Here is a 22,397-nt window from a genome sequence, read left to right as displayed (position 1 = left end):
TTCAGATATCCCCCGGAAATTTTCATTTTAATTTTATTCGGAAGATTCTTCCAACTCATCCTGAAAGTTTTGCCTGTGTTTTCTTGAAACTGTCCACACTACATACGGAGTTTAAATTCAACTTTTCTAGGAATTTTCTTCGCAACATGTTTCTGCGGATTGTTTTTACGATTTCCTCCGGAAGATTGTTTTGGGTTACCCTGGAAGCTCCATCTAAATTCCCCCAGAAGTCATGCTGACATGCCCCGAAATTGTGTGCCAACCTCCTCTGGAAGTTTTAAGCAGCTTTCTTTCAAAGCTTCTTCCGGCTTCGTCAGAAAATTGCTTCCAACTGTTTCTGAATTTTCATCTTCCAACAAAGTCGGACAGCTTCCTTTGATGAAACTTTTCACAATTGTTTGTTAAGGTTATTCCAAGGGGTGGTCACTTATTTTGTGCCAACCTTTTTCTCAGTGTGCCTCAAGTGTGACAGTGCCAGTCATCGGACTGACTTTGTTTGTGAATAATTTTATGTTTGGGAACCCGGTATTTTGACAGTTCAAAGTTTTGTTTTGCTTGCCGAAAGCAAGCGATAGAAATATCGTACGTGTTGATGTTCTTCGAGAACCCATTCGTGGACGTTAAAGTAAGTCGTGCCATCCGAAATGATCATTCCGCAAGAAATCAGCGATGAATTGGAGAGTGTTGCTTTCGCTGTTGAACAAGAATCCCAAAACTCGAATCACCATCCAAGAGTTACTAAAGAAGGAACGGAAATCAATTCGTCACAGTTCAATCAGGCCAAAATCACACTCTACGAACCGTACGAAACCAATCCGGAGAAGTACTAAGTAGATGCAAATATCTGCTCCAGCCAGACGGGACTGTCCACGTTGCCGCACAGCCTTTCCCTGGTGAAGATGACGATTAGCATGCCCACCTGAATGATTCTTTCATGGACTCCGACGAGATGGTGGGTAGTGGTAGTGGATTCATTTTGTTCCACGGAGGGCGACCCTGGCGTAGTGGTTAGCATCCATACCTCACGAGTTCAAATCTCACCCCCGGACAAGTCACGAATGACCCAAAAGAGTTAAAGTGACTATAAAAAAAAATGTTTCACGCCTATTCCAAACAGGTACAGATGGTCGATTCAAGAGCAGTGCAAAACATTTAGGAAAATCTATTTTATGGAATCTGCTTACTTGCAGGCAGTGTCTTCTCATTCTGAATTACTTTAATCTGCTCCGTAGTGATGTCTGGTACGGCCCAAATATTGATGAACCCTTCGGAATAACCCCTCAGGAGATACTTTTGCGTTTTTCCGCCCGATTCGACGTGACCAATTCCATAGTCGGAGGACAGAACAGTGGTTTCTCGCCTGCCTGCAACAACGCGTAATACAGGAAGAGGGAATCCTTCTCAATGGATGGTTCATGGAAATGCTATTTGCGAGAGATAGGTATATTCCTTTCCTTCGTTGGACCACAATATAACGCGATGATTTGTCAGCAAATCACCTCCCATAGAACGTGCTCCCGATGGCGAGATCACGTTGCACAGAACAGTAAAATCTCCAGCATCGTAAATGTACCAATATTTTGTGAATAGCAGTTGATCGCGAGACAACGGATCTGCTTCGATTCATTTTTGTAGATCTGTTCGGAATACTTATTTTTATTTTCGATCAACGTCCAAACCTGTACGGCCCCGCAGTGGTAATTGCCAGCACAACATTATCCTTACTCTTAGACGGTCTCAAAACATGCATGGTAGAAATCCAATCCAGATTAACCTTGGAACTTAGGGAAAATAGCACTTCCAGACTGAACGGATCCATCACCATGATTTCGTGTAGTATCCATTGCAGAATAATTGAATGTCGTCGCAGTTTGTAATTTGATAAGCCAGGATGTTCGTTTGAATCTGAGCCAGAAGTCTACAAGAAAGTCAAATATGGTCAACTTTCTCAGTCCTAGAAAAAAAAAGTTCCAATTTGTTGCACAGTGTAATCAATAAATGGTTGATGAGCGAGCATCCAAAAATTTAGAAATCTATCTTTTTAAGTTGTGCTCGTACAGTTGTTTTTCTGAAATGTACGGACAGCCGTACGATCATTTTTTGAGATACACTGTATACATTTATTATTTTTAAGAATAGGAATAGGTACTAAAATGATCTTTACTGAAGCTTTGGAAAAAAATGTTATACCAGAAGAGAGGCACTGATGTGATAACTCGATTTTGTTTACCTTTGTTAACCCTATCGGATTACTAAACTTGTTCAATAATGTTGAGCTTTAAACGTTGTACTTACCAGGTGATCCATATTTTGCATAAAATCTGAAAGATAAAATAGAAAGTTTAAATTAGTTTCAATGTCCCATACCTAATCCGAGTTCATTCAAAAAAGTGTTTATCATTCTCATGGTAGGTTAATTTTGAACGCAGTCAGAATTCAAGCTAGGAGTTGGGCTCCATTGTTAGTACAAGGCAACCGAGAGCCAAAGTATCCGCTTTGTTCTACGGGCGCAACATTCGAACCATAATCAATGCAATGATCATCGTGACTCAGCAGATTTGGCTGACTCCCGCCAGAAACAGATAAAGAAAAAAAACACAGATAGGAAGGGAAATCTTAATCTTGCACTTCGCTGTCTACATGCTTCAAGCTTAACCCTTTCCGGACCATATTGAAGAACTGTGCACTGGAATCATATGTATCATATAAGTATAAGGGTATTGTTTTGAGACTGGTTTATTTAGCACGCAAAGGAGAAAACATCTAAATGCTAAGAAATACAGCACATAAAAAGTTGGACATGAAAGGGTTTAAATGGATTTCTCCCATGTTCGGATGATAAATCGGTTAGATATTCTTGATGGAAAAAGAACAAACCAGTTCATTTTGATAATTGTGATTACTTTCTGGGTATATAAATGAACAGCCTCTTCCCGATGCCATATTCAGTGTTGCATTTGTACACCCCGAAGTTAGACGAAAAGTTTGCACCGAAATTTTCGAAATCATGAAGGCGATAGTACTGATTACGTTGTTGGTAGCAGCTTGTCTGGTGAGTACCCTACGATTTTGATTGCAGAAAGTAGTTTTGTAATATTTGATCCAAACAAAACGCAGGCCGATTACAGTGAAAAACAACGTCAACAACTGAAGGAAACCTCCAGCTTCTGTATGGAAAATCTGGGTATTGCAGTGGATTCCGATTTTCAGAGTAAATTCAAGTATGGCGAATTGAACGAGAAGGACGATGTGACCAAGAAATTCATCACCTGTACCATGAAGAAGCTCAACTTTATCAACGATGAAGGAACGATCCTGGATGAAAGTCTGGTTGAGTTCCTGGCGGAAAAATACGATCGGAAACAGGCCACCGACGTGATCGAAAAGTGCTCGAAACTGAAGATGGAAACCGTTGAAGACAAGGCCAACGAGTTCTACGATTGCTTCTTCCAACAGAAGTCGTTTGAAATTTGAACAAATTCGAGTTTAGTGGAATAAAGTGAGGAATTTCAGAATATGAAACACCAAAATTACAACCCACACTGGACTTTGACTGCTTTCCGATCTTTTCGCACGCATCTCGTGAACGTTTGTGAGTTGGTACATTATTTAACACTTATTTAAATTTTCTCAGTCATCAATCAAATTGGTTTTGCAAAGTGGCCTTATTTACTATTGAGCGATTCCAGAAGAATTTGCAAATCCATTAATTTTCGTATTTTTTTTTTTATTTGGCTGACCTATAATGCAATGCGTGGCATTTATTGCCCCCTAAAACATTACACAAACAAAAAAAAATGCAAAAAAAAAATCTTTTTTGAGACAACCATTTTTAAGTTTTTATTTAAAATACAAAAAAATACAGAGAAAATTTTTAGAGCGCAAGTTTTTTCAAATGATATAGAAGATACCAAACTAATTGTAGAAACATTTTTCGAGCAAAAGTTTTTTGAAGCCAAGCTAACGACGAAAAATTATTGTTTCATGCAGTATTGATGATAATATAGAGGTTTTAAGTTCTGGGATCGATAATATTCAAAATAACCAAATATGCCAAAATGATTTTTTTTTTCCTTTGATTTGTTTTCCATTGATCTTGTTTTCCGTGCTGAGCACCAATGCTACCGATGCCAGGGAGGCAGCTCCCACACCTGGACCCTACCTATCGACCCATCAACTCATGAACCTGGGACCAATGGCTTTACTTCCCACCCGAAGGAAGGCGTGATCAGATATGTTATGCCTCAGAACATCCCGGCGGCGCTGACTGGGATTGAACCCAGGCCTGCTGGGGTGAGAGGTAATCACGCTTATCAATACACCAAAAAGTGAAGAATCTCAACAAACACGTATTCGTCGATGTACGCCGGTGGCAGAAACGTCACCGACCAACATTTTGCTTGAAGCCAAAGTTGGCTTGATTATCTGCCAATCTAAGAAAGCTGATGCAAAAATTGAGAAATTAGGCTCCGTCCACAAAGATGTTTGATTGGTTGCGCGGCAAAATAATCGTGATAAATGTACAACACGAGGTTCAACAAGCGCTTATATGTAGGAATTAAATATTTATTATATTAATTTTTAAATTAGGCAAGTCAATCATGAAAAATTCAAGTTTCATTAATGATTATTCACATAAGATTTTTTAACGCATACGTGTCGTCAATGCACATATAAACATAGCATAAAAACTGTAGGCTACAGTGCTGCCACCAGCAATGGTGGTGGCTTCAGCAACCCTCCTTCTAGGCAGAGGATTGATGTACACGGCCAACTTCAACAACTAATAGCGAATTCGTTCAGTTCCAACCTGGATCGGGTATCAAGATTGGGTCTGCTTGTTTTCTGACAAACGTCAGTTTGCTCGTTTGTTTTTAAAACCTAGCTCAGGTTGAGGTTCACACTGACAAAAAGTTCGGTTTCGCACTGGGTTGGAACTGGTGTTAACCCCGATAGTAAACGAATTCGCTATAAGCGACAGAATTTAATTGACTCAGCTATGAGCTATGATTAAATGCAGTTTTTTTTTTCATATGTGAGTAAATTTTGTATGGAAAGAAAATGCTCTGAGTCAATTGAATTCAGTCGCTGAATTGTTGTAGTTGGCCGTGTATAATGAACTCATTTGTTGATTTCCCTCATACGAGAGCTACGTGACAGAGAAGATTTTCCAAACAAACGAAATTTATCTACACCGTAAGAAAAAAGTACCAAAAGTAAGTACTTTTCACTCATCTCGGCACTTTAGTGCAGGAAGCCAAAATTAGGTACAGCGGGTCAAAGTTCATCTACTAGTGTGAAATTCGGATGGAATTTTCCACTCGCTTTCTAACCAAAAGTAAGATCGGTGTACCCAAGAGTAGGTGAATAAAGGTAAAACACGAAAAAATTCGGACACACTAAAAACGCTGCCATTAAGACATAAATATTTATTTTTTTCAATATTTTACTGAATCAAGCTAAGAGTGCATAGAATCACAGCAGGCATTGTATAACTTCATTTATTTACATCATGGCTTCACCGGATCAAGCAAGTCGCGATTCGATCTTGGACGCTTAAAACGAAAATCCCGGTCTATCCGCTCCTGGAAGTTTTCGATCAAATTCTTGGGCAGAGTGCCTACGAAAGAGACTACTACTGCCTTTTCTAGAGCAGCATGAGGTGGATTGCCTATTCTGGCTGGACTTGGCAATCTACCACTACTCACATTTCACCCAACACTGGTACAGCGAAAGTGGCGTCACAGTGGTTCCCAAGGAGATTAATCCGACCAAAACTCCACAACTAAGGATTGAGGAATACTGGTCAATTTAGAAGCACGTACTGAGGAAAAAGGATGGAACTGCAATTGACCTGAAGGATTTTAAGGAAATGGAATTTGGCTGCCAAACAAGTGGGAACAGGGCTCGTGCAAAAGAAGATGAGGCGTGTACGAAGAAATGTTCGAACAATGGCCAATGGTAAGAAAGAATATTTGAAAAAAAGGACTTACAATAAGTATAATACATACTAATGTATAGCGGTTACATTGAACTATGAAAAATGTGACTGGATTTTTTCGTGTTCAACCTTTATGATTATACTTAACATTGGGGTTTCACACTTTACTACCCATGTTGGGTGGTTGTGCTCCTTCGTTTTTGACAACATTAGAAAAGGAGACAAACAAGTCAAAAGTATGTAAAAGTGAACTGTAGTAGATAGAGTTAGTGTGGAATAGAAACGAGTAAAAGTGAGCGTGATATAGACCGGATGTAAACGGAATCTAATTGGTTCGGGAATTTGGATACAGCTAGAGGTATAAATATAAGGACCCTCCCCTTGGCTAGTTTTTGCACCTTGCTGTTGGTGGGCGGGCTTAATTTCATGCTTTATAGTGGAGTGTTGAAGACGGTAGGTTTATGGTCGGCGTTGCTGGCTCATGCCGCGATAGAATGGCGACATGGGCAGGCGATGGGGATTACTAAGCTTCCCCTCTCTGATAAACCGCTGCATGAGAGAACCAAAGATCTAGTCTAGCAGTGATAGTATCACACTTGTTACTCCTTTTATTGAGAGCCACGTCGTAGTACGCTTACGTATAGGCACTGACGTTGGGTGTGATACTGGCGGGTTTTGCCGCAAATCACTCTTATTTTATTTATTTTTTACGCAGATAGATTTATTTGGGTTTGTAAGGGAATTATACTATTGAAATATTTCAGAAAGTGCCCAACAGTGCTCCTTCTATTTGCGTGACAAGCTTTCATTGTTGTTTTCATTGAAGTATTACTCAGAAAACAATGTTAAACATCATTTTTGTACATGGTATTGTAACTAATCTTATATGTGCTTCATTTTGATTTGGGATAAGTGTTTGAACTATGGCTCGGGATTTCCACTGCGGTGTGCTTCTATTGTGACATACCCATATGTATTTTTGTGGGGCCACATAGTGGAAACGTGAGAGCGTAGTTGGAACATTTACCCTATACAATATACAATTTAAAATTAGCTTGGAATCTAACTTCAAAGTGAAGCATTTTAGTCACTTGAAGGTGTCATCTGGGACGAACAAAGATATAAGATAAGATATGTAAAAGCCAGAAGTACTTGAAACACGTTAAATTGTAGTTTAAAAGCATGGGTTATGTAGGTAGATTAGAGATTTCAGTTATTTATTAAATAAACTTCAATTATAGAATTCAGAAAGTTAATTAACATAAGAGATAGGACGCGGGGGGTCCGCTTAGGGAGGCGACTAGCCTATGAAGTTGTATAATAAATCTTCCTATTTAGTGTATTTGTTAATTACAGACAATGTCAATAGCGAAAGTCATATCTTCAACCAGGCGCTTACGAACAAGTGAAATTTTAGGAAAGATGTGTTAAATATGTTGATAGGTTTGAAATAAGAATTAGGATTGTTGTGCTTTAGTTTTCGGTAAGGTATGATGTGTCAACAAAGCCCTTTTGAGCAAATTTTCAAACATCATATTGATTGAGTGATTTATTGAAAGACATTGCGTTGCGAAAATTGACAAGTCATACATCTAACATAGTAGTAGTAGCAGTGTCGCATAATCTTATCACAATTGCTGCAAATAGTGCTTGAGGGGCCAGCAGGGCTGAATACGGATCAAAACTAACATAACTACTAACACTTAAATGATCCCGGAACTAACACTTATCCATTGCACTTTTAGTTATTTATTAGTTTTATTTTTCTACTAAGTGATCTATGCTTCTTTCTATTGTTTGGATCAAGTACAACTAATACTAATCTACCTTTATGTATGTTTTACTTCCTTTTAACCCATTATCTTTATGAATGGCGACTCATATGACGTGAGACACGTACAAGCTGGAACTCACAGAATTACTTCGAACAGGATATCAAACAAATTCAGGGCCAATCCAAATGAGACCAGAAACCAACAAAGCATCGAGGAGTTATATATTCTGGGAGAGGTATTTGATAAATAATCAAAAAGTGGTAAGTTAAATTCAGAGCCAAGGATCATGAGAGGTAATTGTCAATAATTCATTAATTAGTAGAAATCTCGATAATTTTTTTTTCGATCGGCTTTTGTAGGCGGTGCGTTTGGTCGTCGATTTGGCTTAACTGGTGGCTCGCCCACGCGGGCTGGCACTATCATCAGATAGGGGAAATTTTCCTCTACCTGCTGGTGGTGTTGATAAGCGTGTGCGAGATGCCGGTTGCGCCGGATCGACGATCGGATGCATTGTTTGCAGGAGCTGGTGCTTCCCTTTGAAAAAGTAATCGAGAAATAACCATATTATCCTGTAATTGATATTACTATTTTTATATATCAATGAAATTAGTCAAGACAGAGTAACAGATGGGGAAGGACAATAGACACAAGTTGACACAATAAACAAGACAAGTGGGGGTTAATACTCAAGACAAAATGACAAAATAAGTGACGACAGAAGACAAGACTGGGACGAAAATCAACCTTTTAAAAAAACAAGAATGCGCAATTATATTATCAAAACTATTTGGATCAGCACAAAAACAACAGTGACCACACGGGCACCATAGCCTAGGAACGTCTGTGTGTTGATTTAAAATAGAGGCTCATAGAAGCAAAATCTATCAATAAAAGGGGTCCAGTGTAGAGTTTTAGCAAGTTGCTGCCACTGGATCACTACAAAAAAAAAAAAAAAAAAAAGCTAGAGGTATAAATATAAGGTACCTAAGCTCGTTGACGGCATTCTTATGACGGACTGTGGAGAGAGCGGACGACCAGCAAAAGGGATAGCGGCACTAGCGGACCAACAGGCTGGAAACCTCGGTCCGGTTAATAGATCGGACCACCAGCTGAGCGCCAGATTCGTTGAACCGTAACTGAGGCTGGAAACCTCGGTCTAGTCACGACAATGGCGCAACTCGGTAAGTGAGAATCATCCTTTTTCTTGCGAGGATGCTACTGGTGTTCCTTGAGAAGGCAGTTGAAATTCCCCTGAGAGGGTAAGAAATTTGTCCGAAAAGGTAGAAGAAATTCCTCCGAAAAGGAGGAAGAAATTCATCCGACAAAGGTAGAAGGAATTCCTTCGAGAAGGTAGAAGAAATTCCTTCGAAAAGGTTGAAGAAATGTCTCCGAGAGGATAAAACAAATTCCCCCGAGAGGGTAGAAGAAATTCCCCCGAGAGGGTAAGAAATCATCCTCCGAAAAGATAGAAGCAATTCCACCGAGAAGGCGGAAGAAATTCCTCCGAGAAGGTAGAAGAAATTCCCCAGAGAGGATAGATGAAATTCCCTTGAGAGGGTAGAAGACATTCCTCCAAGAGGGTGGAAGAAATTCCTCAGAAAAGGTAGATGAAATTCCCTCGACAGGATAAAAGAAATTCCCCCGAGAGGGTAGATTAAATTCCTCCGAGAGGGTAGATGAAATTCCCCCGAGAGGGTAGATGAAATCCCCCCGAGAGGGTAAGAAATCATCCCCCGAGAAGATAGAAGAAATCCCTCCGAGAAGGTGGAAGAAATTCCTCCGAGAAGGTGGAAGAAATCTCTCAGATAGGGTAGAAGACATTCCTTCGAGAGGGTGGAAGAAATTCCTCCGAGAAGGTAGAAGAAATTCCTCTGAGAAGGTAGAAGAAATTCCTCCGAAAAGGTAGGAGATATTCCTCTGATAAAATGCTCCGAGAGGGTTAATAAATTTCCCCCGATCCTCAATTAAGGAGAGTTGGAGAGGGGAAGGATGTAGTAGATATAGTTAGTGTGGAATAGAAATGAGTAGAATAAAGTGAGCGTGAAGCGTGATAGATCGTACACTCAAAAAATATTCAAATCTATATAGATTAAAAAATACGCTAAATGGCAACTCTCCTGCCTGACGCATAGATCCGTATAATGAGAGAGAATACAAACTTAGTATAAAATTGATTTAATTACTGCTTAGTATAAACTTGCGACATTCCTAGGATGTATAAAGTCTATTTATTGGTTAAAATGCATTAAGTGACTGCTGTCAAGTGATTTATTGATAAAAAGTAAACAAAGGATTCAGTAATGATTAAGTTATATTTTTTATTAATGGTATACCACAATAAGGAATAATAAATGTACATTGACTGGGAATATCTGCATACATCGGTGATACCTCGTAATCAGTCATCACAGAGGGATCACAGCTGTAACAATGTACTCTCGTCGATCGTGTAGTGTGCATTTAAGGAGGGCAGTATTTTTGCCGAACCATCGGCGCAGGCTCGTATCACATACTGCTTGGCGATCATACATCGAACTATCTGGTATTAGTTTCCCAATACCTACCATGACTGTTGTTTAGCTTGGACCGGGTGAACAGAAGCTTTTTCGTCCACAAGTTGCAGGTTCTGGATGTCATCGTCTTATGTAGCTTGATAAGACTAGGACTCATCTGCGGCGTTGAATGTAGGAATACAGTGGTCAGTGCCTTTTCCTTACAGTTTATCAGTACCGATATCCACGCCTTCTGATCGACTTCGTCCTCCGCTTGGAAGTGGTACGATCTAGTTCAGATGGAATCGTAGTTAATACATAACTCTTCCATATTCGCAACAATACTTACGGTTAATCAGATCGAATTCACCCAGGTTGACGATTTCGTTTCATCTATCCAGGAGCCCATCGTCCGTCACCGTCAGAACAATTATTCAGTATATCACCCAATCGGGTGATTCCATGATTTTTATCGGCATCTTTTTCATTGCAAACGTTCGCCTTTAATTTAGTCCAGCAAGACCGGAAAACTTGTTAATGCTATGAATTCACGGGAATTTCACTAGCAACCACGCCAATGACCTCCAAGCAGTTTTCGTCTGCAAGCCTCTCAAAAGCAATACCAACGAACAAATTCCCCTCCGTAATTCGGAGTTAGTATACATTTGAAATACATTTTAATCGAATCAATGTATTAACATCGTTTATACATAAAATTATTAATTTTTAATCTTTCTTAGATCAGTAATATTTTTGAGTGTATGTAAACGGAATCTGATTGGTTCGGGAATTTGGATACAGCTAGAGGTATAAATATGAGGTAGCTAAGCTCGTTGATGGCAAAGTAGATTCCAAAATTGATGATATGACAACTAAATTTATTCAAAAATGCAATCTTTCTGAACATGCTTTAATAAGCAATTTGTACATAGTAGGTTAAGTGTATATAGTAGAGTAGGTTAGTTTTAAGCTGTCAATAGTAGTATTAAGTAGTTTCTCTTCAAATTCTAAAAACAAAACAAACCAATCCCACCAAGGTGGTCGACCGTGTGCTAAGTCTAGGACTAATTCTGTAAAACAAATTTTGAATTTTGCCCATACCTAAAGATGAAGAAAGCAATTAAATCACTTAGTAAAAAAAATTTATATGGTAATCGTCCAAGTTAAACTAAAATAAAGATCATTTAAACTGGAAAACTGGAACTCGTTGATGGCATTCTTATGACGGACTGTGGAGAGAGCGGACGACCAGCAAAGGACCACCAGCAAAAGGGATAGCGGCACTAGTGGAGCAACAGAGGGAGCAGCAGATTTGTGGAACCGCGACCGAGGCTGGAAACCACGGTCCAGTCACGATAGCCGATGGGTACTTTTTTCTTACCGTGAACACTGGGTTGAAGTCCTGCTCATTAAGTCTGTTCCCGTATTTGCGTTTCTGTAAGATTCTGTACAGCAAAAAGCAAAAGCACGTTCCCGTACTTGCTGCACCATATTATTTCCTTACAGCAACTTTCAGAAAGCTGCAGCAACCTAGAAAAAAAAGCAAGTAAGGGAACAGGCCTATTCCTTATTGATGGTTAATGATAAAAACAGGCACTGGTTTCAACAAGGTACTACGTGATATTCCTGTTGTGTCTTGTTTTTCCACCAATATTGTTACCTAATTAAAATAATTTTTTGAGATTATGTAAAAAAAAGTATGTTATTACGTATATTTCACAATCAACAATACATTTTTTTCCTCTGTTCGGAACCTAACACCACTGCAACCAGTAATTTGATCTATTGTAGTGTATCTAGTGTCCTAAGTTTAGTGCATGTCGTATTACTTCATCACTATTGAGAAGTGATTAAGTATTCGATTTTTTTTTTACAGTTGTCATTCTTGCATTTATCGCAAGGATCCGACTCTAATTGAAAGGTCCCGCTATGTATACCCTTCGGAGAGTTGAAACACTCTCCAAAGGCTCATTTGTCAGTCAAAATTGGATTCCTCAGCAAACACAATTAAGAAATGCCCGAATAGCACACTTTCATCATAATAAGTTTCAGCAACTTGTTTATGACTGGAATAAGTCGTATATAAGTTTATACAATTGATTTGTGACAAGCGTGCTACTAGGGTGACATCGATGATGACTATGAATCAGAACCCTACTCTTAACCACTTCAAACTAAGGAACAACGAATAGAAGATTAGAAATCACATAGATGAAGACTAACTAACTCATTTTTTCCTTGTTTCAAGATCATCCTGGGTGGGCAAAGCCGAGTCTTGTCACTATCAACAAGGCATAAAAAGTAATAAGGACTATGATGTGTTCCTTTGATTACTGAACAATCCTGCTCCCTTAGTTTGAAGTAGTCAGGACTAGGAATCGGTGGTATATCTTACATCCCGTAACGGTGATCTACCCACGTTACGAGGAAGCAATACATACATACACTTTTTAAAATTAATGTAAATTTAGGTGCTCTGAAATTGACACATACGAGCGGCGTCAATTCTGACATAAAACTGAGTCATAATAGACGCGAAATTCAGCTCAATCAAACGTACTTTTCGTCAAGTACCGAACTTTTCAGTCTCGGATCATTTAATTTTACATGACACGTTTGTCTACTTCTCATCCGTTATGTCAAAGATGGATTCCGTCACGTGTTAAATTAGGTATTTCCAAGTGTGCAGTGTACCATTTTCCGAGTTAAAATCATCCCGGAATTAAGCGTGACAGGAAGAAAGACTAGAGGTATTCTACCCAGCATTCGGGCCAATTGACCTCTACCATCGATTTTTCTCGAAAAAAAAGTTCACCCTCGCAAACAAACTAAACATTTAGAAATAACATATTTTACACGTGACGGAATTCATCTTTGAAATAAAAGATGAGACGTAAACAAACATGTCATGTAATATTTAGTGCTCCGAGACTGAAAAGTTCGTTGCTCGACGAAAAGTACGATTGATTGAACTATATTTGGAGTCTGTTATGACTCAAATTTATGTCAAAATTGACGCTCGTATATTCACTCTCAGAGCACTTAAATTTACATGAATTTTTCTAAGTGTGCATAACAACTTGCTCATTTGCTTTTGCTGTAAGTTGCTGAAAGAAAATAATACAGGAATCCCCGATTCGGATGGTGCCGTCTACCCACCGCCAGTTCTAAAAAATAGTTTTACCAATTGAGCTGGTTTTTTTTTAAATTTAGCTACGGCCAACCACAAACTTGACACTCACAAAAAGTCAGCTCAATTGGTTGAAAGACTGTTGAGAAATGGCGGTGGGTAGATGGCACTAAACACTGCGCAAAGCGGGTATTCCTGTATTATTTTCCTTAAGCAACTTACAGCTAAGACAAAAAAAAAAGCGTGTACGGGAACAAACCTATTAAACCAATCTCATTATGTGGTTATCTTCTATTGACCTTTCTGACGTTTATAACACGCACACTTGCGTAGTCTCATTTTCAAGTGCGAAGTTGGTTATCCTCACTTTTACTCCAGCCAAAAATGTTGGTTTGTTATTGTTATCCTCACTTTTGGACCATCAATACTCGCGCCTGGTACCCCTACAGAATTGCGATTTAAGCTATTCAAACTAACGGGGTTGTACTGTATTTGCGTAGCGCTTAAGGTCATTGTTTACAAAAGCAGTTTAGCCGTATTGAATTGTTGATGCCGATTTGACCTTGAATCGGCATAACGCATTTTACCCTCCCAAGCTACACACAAGTTCTATAACAGGTTATATAACCTTTGTATGGCTGGTTGCAGTTGAAAAAAAGTTTAGTCAACATAATTCCAAGAATTTGTGTTACTTAGGCTTGTTTCACATACAAAAAAGTAGAAGGGTCTGAGCTGGGTGTTCAACACGGATGAGGCTGTCGAGCTGTATGTCGTTTGGAGCGAGGGTGACACGCTTGGCATAGATGACCGACCCGCAGCGACTCACGAAGAGCTACTGATTCCGATCCATAGCATAGCGGTGCAGCTTCTTCCTCCTTTGATGGTTGCTTATGTGGGTTCTGCAGCTCACTGCTTGCAGGTAGACTTTCGTTGTTACTGGAGAACAATTTTCAACGCCACACGCCGAAAGCACTGCTACTGCTGCTACTATTTTCGATGACCGAACACCACCACACAGTGGTGTGGTCGTTGGGAGCGTGTGGTTCTGAGTATGGCGATGAGTGTGTAAAATATTACGCAATTCCAGCCTCCCTATTCGCACGCGCCCGAGGATCGGAGGCGAATGCCACTTCGACTTGTTTCGTCTACTTACTACTCTCTGACGACTGTGCTGGGGAAGCAGCATATGCATGTAGGTATTGGTGGATTTGTTAGTTAATTCGACGCTTTTGGACAATGCTGGACATTTACCAGTTTTTCAATAGCTTCTTGTTGAAAATCAACATTTGAAAGCATTGTTATCGATGCGTAGCCATATTTCTGATGGATTGGTGATAAAATTATTGAAATTGGACCTGGGGCAACTGAGTTATTAACGTTCAAAATCTTTCTGAATTTGTTACAGGTTCCATTTTCGGTTTTCACAAAGTGTACCCCCATATAGAAATCAAAGACCTAGTCCTACGTCAAAAAATATAATAGGGGAGGAGCACCACTGATGACACTTACTAAAATTTGCTCTAGTACATTGGCGTGTACTTCAACAGTTGTTAGTTGAGAGCTTACTAAGCTTGTACCATTTTTGCATAGTGTTGCAAGTACAGGGTGAGGACATTCTATCCATGTTTTTTCTCTCAATGTATAGCTCCAATTTGAAAGATGCTGAAATGAGCACACCTCTACCAATTGAGACCTTGATACATAATAAACAAACGCTTGTAGTTTCGTTTGAATCGGTTCACGTGTATTTCCGTAATGAAGTACAGTAAACTACGAAGTGTGGTAATTAAGGTTAATAAACAAAGAGAATTCCTTGTCCGACTCGTATAGAAGAAACATTGCAAATGCCTTCGCAAATATGCTATGCTATAGAACGGTACCATCAACTCGGAAATTTGGAGGACCGTTCCGGAAGAGGCAGAAAAAGAATTGCGAGGATCCCTCAGAACCGGAACATACTTCGTCTTAGGATTAATCGAGATTCTAGACGGTCTATCCGAAAAATGGCGGAATCATTGAAAATCGACCCAAAGTCAGTACGAACTATTCTATGCAAGGATTTAGGATTGCATTCTTACAAATTTTCGAAGAACCAACCGGCATCGCACGATTTTATTCACCGATGAGAAGATTTTCACTGTTGAGCAATACCACAACCACCAAAACGATCGCCAGCTATTGCCAAAGGGTTCTTTTAACCGTACGAATGTTGCCAGATCCCATCATCCAGCTTCACTCCCTTAATATTTATCGAAAAAGGCGTCAAAATCAACCAATAGTCTACCAGAAGCTGCTGACCGACACAGGTGCACCTTGGGCACGTACGCATTTCGGTAACAACGATTGGACATTTCAACAGGATTGGACTCCATCGCATGGAGCGAAAAAGACGCTGGAGCTTTGTAGCCAACTTTTTCCTAGATATTTGACAAAAGATGAATGGCCTTCAAACGCTCCTGATTTAAATCCATTGGACTATTCCGTCTGGTCTATTCTTGAGTCCAGAGCCTGTACGAAGGCTCACATATCTTTAGATCATCTGAAAGCAAGTTTGACAAAAGTATGGGATGCAATATCTGTGGAACACGTCTATCGTCGATAATTTCCCTAACAGGTTGAAGGCGTGTGTACGAGTCAAAAGAGCACATTTGGAGAAATTGTTGTGAATATCATAAACTATGTTGGTGTACCTACATTTCCCATAAATATGTTACCTGTACAATCATTCTCTATGCCCAGGGAAGTCCTGAAATTACCAGACCGGACCGGGAATCGAACCCAGCCGCCTCCATTTTAGATGTGCCTTTACCGACAGAGTTAAGGGAGACCCCATAGCTGGTGCATATGCCATATCTGGTTCACTCACCCTACCATGTTTTTAGTTGTCTTCTTTGGTTATTTTTACATTTCTGTCGATGTTTCTCGTGCCCGGTCAAGGACAGTATCTGAATAAGATAAATCTTTAACAGCACATTAAAACAAAACATTATCGGAGAAGTAACGTATGCAATGCGAATCCCCCAAACTGTTATCAAGCAAGACATTTTTTTACGATGTGGATGTGGATATTTTTACGGATTTGTGCTCTTTGAAAAAGTAGTATAAAACCAGGTAAGAGACTTCCACGCCGATCAGTGTACTATCAGCGCTTTCTTGGAACCTAGAACGGAGCGCAATGTTCAGACTTTTAGCATTTTTAGTCCTTGCCATAGCGTTTTGCGGGGTAAGTGACATTTGCGATACAGTGTGCAATGTATCTGTGATGATTTTTTGATTTCCCCATTCCGATGTCCGAAGGCAAAATACAGCAAGCCCCAACAGGATGAGCTGGACACTACAGGATATTCGTGCCAACAGGAGCTGAACCTCCCTTTGTCCGTCGACTATCAGCTACGTGCGCAATCGGGAGATGTGACGTCCGATGATCCAATATACAAGGTTCGCATCCGTCGAAATAAACCAATTTTCAATATTTCATAGAAATACGTTGCCTGTTACATGCGCCAACTGGGCATCGTCGATGGTAAGGGCAAGATTAAGCCGCAAAAGTTGGTTAATTTTCTCACCGTAAGACACGATAAGAAGCTGCTGAAGGATGTGGTAGACACTTGTGCCGACACCGTGGAAGGAGAAACCCCCGACGATTTGGCCTTCAATTTCCACGTTTGCTTCTGGACTACGAAGCAGTTTGAAATGTAAAGAGTTATGTTGAAGAATAAATTCCAATGATTCTGTGGGCGACCGCGAAAAAAAAAACGTCCTGTCTGACCTCGCAAGAACAGCCTAACCTTGAACGCGAAAGCAAAACGAGTCTCTTTGAGCGCAAAATTTAAGTTCAGTGGCATAAACGAGGCGCGAAGAGTCAGTGCAAGAAGAAATCTGGATTTATCGGTCTCCGTTGGGCATAATCCTTTAGCATGCATTTACGTTTTCTTGTCGGTTGGGAAGCTGCAAAGAAGAGGATAACAAATGAAGTAAGAATTATTAATGTGCTCATGGTGATTCTTTTCGATTGAAGGTTTATGCGGAGGACGTTCTGAACCGGTCCGTTTTGGCACAGTATAAAAGTGGAAGCTGCCGGTATCAGGATCATCAGACGATAAGATTCCTTCCGACCGGTAACGTGATCCAAGTTTCAGAGTGAATATTTTTCAAGAAAAAAAAATGAAGTGCTTAGTGTTGATTTCGTTGCTGACTGTTGGAGCTCAGGTAAACCTAACTGAAATAATTAACCGAAATGCAAATGGCAACAATCAAGTACCCCTCCACGCAGGCTTTTTTCACCCCGAACCAACAAGAAGTGGCCAAAAAGCTGGCGATAGCCTGTTCGACCGAAATCGGCGAGGGACTGCCGGAGAATGTGGGTGACCGTTTCCGGGAGGGAGATCTCACGCTGACCGACGACAAGAGCAAGTGCTTCATGAAGTGCATCTTCGGTAAGGTGGGCTTCATCGACGATGCCGGCACGGTCAGCAAGGCGAAGCTGGTGGAGAAACTGAGCAAGGGCAACGGTCAGGAGAAGGCGGAGATGTTTGCCGAAAAGTGTAGCATGTTCGAGGGTGACAACGCGTGTGAAAAGGCGCACGGACTGTACGAGTGCTACTTCAAGAACAAGGAAGCTTACTTTTCGTAAGACCTTTGGATCAGTAAAAGGCGGTAGAACGGTATTGACGGGTGCACACATTTTGGAACAATTTAATAAATTTTAATGTTTTGTGAAAAAATGTTGCGCAGTTTACTTAATGGCCTAAATTCAACAGAAAAATGAGAATCGATCACAGGGATAACCACAGATCGCATAAGAATGTACAAACTAGATCGCATTTGCTTTTGCTATAAATTGAATTCCTTTTTGTTCCAATTTGAATAGTAAGTATTGCAAAACTGAGATCACAATGCGACTTTCTCAACTGAACTCTGAAAAGTAATGGTTTCACCACTTAATTGCGTGAAATCGTAAAATGCGATTATTTGTATATTTTTACAAATTACAAAAAAAAACCAAATTTTAGTGAAGTTTCAGTGGTTTAAAGATTCAAACGTTAACACAAACTAATACATCGAAATCTTTCTAAGTGCAGATCTAGAACAACATGTGAAAAGGGCCTATGTGCCACATACAAACAATGCCTTTAAACGTCAATTTCTCAAGGATGAAGACTTATTCAGGCAAACCAATAGCAGCATCTAGGAGAATAAGTTGGCTCTTTCAGATGGTGTAGGAGAGAACAGTCTATAATGCACTCTTGGCCTAAAATGGCCCTGCTTGGGTTTTCTTTGCTTTCCGGTTACTAATTCTGGGATTTTATGTGTTATATCTCAGCGTTGCCAGATATACCGATTTATCGGTATTTAAACCGATTTTCAAACTGTATACCGATGTACAGATAAGGTTTCTCTCTTTCATACTAATTTATACCGATTTTTTTTTTAATAATCAAAATGATTACTGCTCGCCCACGATAAAACTATTATGAGAGGCTTTTATCTTTTTAAAAATTCAAATTTTTGAGCCAGCTTTAAAAATATATTCTACTTTGAAAATGTCTAATGCTTGATACTCTTTCGACTAATGCTTCCATTTTCTCACCTTTTTTGGCTACCAAGGGGTCGAGAAGCAATTGATGGCGCATCCCGGTAATTCCTGGAAATCTGGAAATTCTTTTATTCAGTGAACAAATAAATCCATCAAAATGTTAATTTTTCAACTTCCTGAAATTTTTCTAATCTTCCCTTCGAAGTTTCTTCAAACTTTCCCTACACCCTTAGTTTTTTCTACTGGCTTCCCTTGAAAGATTCTTTCGTCTTCTCCCTTACCTTACCCATCACGCCTTGGTGTCCTCTGCTGTCCGAAGAAGTCGTCTCCACTCTACTCGATCTATGGCCACACGTCGCCAGCGTCGTAGTCTGCGAAGGTTCCATTAGCTTCAGGAAAACTGCAGAAATTTTTCAGAAATAGTTCGGACCTTTGAGTAACTTTAAAGATATGTAAGTGTAAGTTCCGATAAATTAAAGACAGTTTCATTCACTGCTGTTAAAATTCGACAGCCCGGGAATTTCAGCAAAGTCCAGAGAACTCCAGTAAACTTAAGGAAACATCTGAAATATTTTGGAAACTTCACAAGTCCAAAGAACTGCATAGAAATTTAATGGTTTTCAGGACACTTCCATTTGTTTCAGGAGAATTGAGATAACTTTAGGGAAGCTCTGAGAACATCAGGACATATCAATTCATGAAAATTTCTGATCCTTCAAAGGAGTTCGGAGAAGCTCAGGGAATTTCTAAAAACTTCAGCAAGTTCCGAGAGGTTCATGAAAACTTTGTAAACTTCAAAACAGCCCCATCAACTTTTAGGAAAACTGCAAGAACTTTCAAGGAGTTCCAAGGAATTAAGGGATATTCCGAAGTGCAGTTCAGGAATACAATTGTGGGGTTTCAGGGATGTTTCATAAATATCAGGAATATTGCTGAATCATTTGTAAGAAACTTCAGGAAATGTTGCTAACATCGCCCAGAAATCTATATCTTCCAGTTTTTTTTTTCACAACTTCTCCTTGAAGTATCTTGTGACTGTTCTATAAGCCCTCTGGCCTCCGGTTTTTTCCATAAGTTTCTTCCAATGTACCTTAGGAAGTTTCTCCCAACGCCTCCAAAAAGTTTCTTCTACAGGAAGTTCTCTCAGAAGTTTCTTTCGTTCTCTTGAAGTTTCTCCATAAGTCAGGGAATGTAGACTTCTATTGAAAGGTTTTTCTGAGCTTCTTATGACTTCCCCTGGAATTGCCTTCCAATTGCCAAAACTTTTCTGGTTTCCTCTGGGTGTGTTATCTGATTTTTTCCGAAAGTTTCTAAAGTTTTCGCCAGAAGTTTCTCAATATTATTCTCGGAAGATCCTCATCAGATGTTTTTCAGACATTTCTTAGAATGTCCTGCAATCTTCCATCACAAGATCTTCTTTATTCTTTCTCTGGATTTTTTTTTCGGTATCATTAAGAGACTAATTAAAATATTCCCGGAAATTTCTTCTGACTTACTACTTCATTGTTAGCTCAAAAGTTTGAATTTTTGCCTACAAAGAGGCAAAAATATAAAATTTATTAAAATAGTGAATGCCGATAAATACCGATTTTTTAAACTTTTGATACCGATAAGCTTGAAAACATTCTGGCAACGCTGGCTGAACTAGCAATGCAGCTAGTTAAATTCACAAATTGACAATCGGAAATCTATGAAAAACAGTGCGGGACTATTTTAACCCAGTGGTGCGTTTTAAACCATCCTACTCTATTTAGTTTGTGTGGGCTTGTTTTAATTTTTAAGCCCAAACGTAAAGTGGGCGGAAGCGGAACGGAAACGGCAAGCTTGAAAGCTGTCACAAATGACATCAAGATGCCTAACCGAAGTCGATTTGGTTCTAACCAGGGAATCAAGAAAATGCTATCTTCCGATGCTTACCGACGATAAAAATACTAGTTAACGGAATCATGATCAGTGTACAGTAAGATCATGGATTATCATTTGTGTTACACATCATGATCAGCAACAAAAACGATACTCTACTGATATGATAACAATCATTTTGTAATGTATCTCAAAATGTACGAACTTTCTGTCTTCGGGAAAGTTGTTCTAGAGGTCAAATACCTAATAAAGCGGATATTTTTGGAATAGGGATGACACATATATTTTGAAAATCGATGTAGGTCGCCATTTTGAAATCCGTCATCTCGGCCGTTGGTTTCGAAAAAAAAAACTGTCAAATACCATACAATATATGCGTATTTCTGGAACTGTAATAAAGTGTAGATGTAGAAAATTGATTTCAACCGCCATTTTGGAATTCAATTTGGCGGCCTTTGGTTTTAGTTAGAACTGACAAATAAACTAGTCAACATGGCGGCCGACATCACTTTTTGACATTTACACGTCATCCCGGTTTCTAAAATACCCACATTGTAGGGAAAATTTGTTTCTTAAATCAATAGCCGCCATCTTGGATTCCCAAATAGCAGCAGATATTAATTTTCTACATCTGCATGCCATCCCTGTTCCGAAAATACCCACATTGCAGGGTAATCTTGGATTTCCAAAATGGTGGCGGACATCAATTTTCGACAGTTTTTCTTAAATCGATGGCCACCATCTTGGATTTCATAATGGCGGCAAACATCGATTTTCGATCTCTATACGTCATCCTCGTTCCGAAAATTCACATATTATAGGGTATTTGATTAGCCTTGTCTTAAATGGTGAATTTTCAGTGACGACAGCTGATGATGATGATCTGAGATTATCGCTATTTCATATGATCATGATCTGTTACACAAATGATAATCGCATTATCGTTTCCAGAACTGTCCATTGTGATTTATGGATTTGTACGGCAGCCCTACTTACTCGGGTTGCTCCTTAAATGATTGATCAAAATGCGTTAAAAATCTTAAAATGCTCAGTAAATATTTAAAGTACGCTCCCTAAAATAAAGAAAACTGTACATTAAGGGGGTATTCCCGATCTTTTTTTTTCAAAAAATCAAATTTTTTTTTCACGTTTTTTTTGTACTTTAGACTATATACTTTCATCCCCCCAAGCCGTTTTCCGATCAGCGAATTCGGTGTCCAGGCATAGCTGACTAATGGTAAGAACCCACAAATGGTTTTAACTAAAGTCAAAACTTTAAACGCGTTTTTCTCGAAACCACATTTTTTTTATCGGGCGAAGATTTTTCTCAGAAACTATAAGAGATATTGACTTGAATCTTTGCGCATTTTGTTCCTTATTAAATTCTTTGGAGCTTCTCCCACTTTCAGCCAAAAATATTAACATTTAACATTGTTTGAAGCACCTTAAAGCTGCAAAAAAGCGGGCTAAAAATCGCCTGTTTTTTCATATGGCCGCCATTTTGTTAATTTGCAAGATTTTTTGCTGCCAACGGGAGAAGCTCCAGAGAATCTTATGCAGATTATTAATTTCATCACGAAATCTGTTTCAGATGAAGCCCTTCCAGAGAAAAGTCTTCGCCCGTCCAGGCGTTTGCGGCGAACAGGGGTCTGTTTGCCGC

General features: G+C 39.4%; 2 protein-coding genes across 2 annotated transcripts in view; one reads left to right on the top strand and one right to left on the bottom strand.

Moving 5' to 3' along the window:
• LOC135702868 (serine-rich adhesin for platelets-like) overlaps nucleotides 1-22,397 on the bottom strand; it is a 337,028-nt gene that overhangs the window by 130,793 nt on the left and 183,838 nt on the right. The window contains exon 3 of the mRNA XM_065223913.1: nucleotides 2,296-2,321. The gene's annotated coding sequence lies outside the window, so the exon portion shown is untranslated. The remainder of the gene's footprint in view (nucleotides 1-2,295; nucleotides 2,322-22,397) is intronic.
• Nucleotides 17,430-18,035, top strand: LOC135702856 (general odorant-binding protein 56a-like). The gene is made up of 2 exons (XM_065223898.1): nucleotides 17,430-17,547; nucleotides 17,612-18,035. The coding sequence occupies exons 1-2, from the start codon at nucleotides 17,503-17,505 to the stop codon at nucleotides 17,969-17,971; spliced, it is 405 nt and encodes a 134-aa protein (XP_065079970.1). The 5' UTR covers nucleotides 17,430-17,502; the 3' UTR covers nucleotides 17,972-18,035.

The sequence above is a fragment of the Ochlerotatus camptorhynchus genome, unplaced genomic scaffold, assembly GCF_037179485.1.
Source record: "Ochlerotatus camptorhynchus isolate MF236.1 unplaced genomic scaffold, CSIRO-AGI_Acam_v1.1 ptg000202l, whole genome shotgun sequence".
NCBI classification, from domain to species: Eukaryota; Metazoa; Arthropoda; class Insecta; order Diptera; family Culicidae; genus Ochlerotatus; species Ochlerotatus camptorhynchus.
This window is presented reverse-complemented; position numbering and strand designations above follow the sequence as displayed.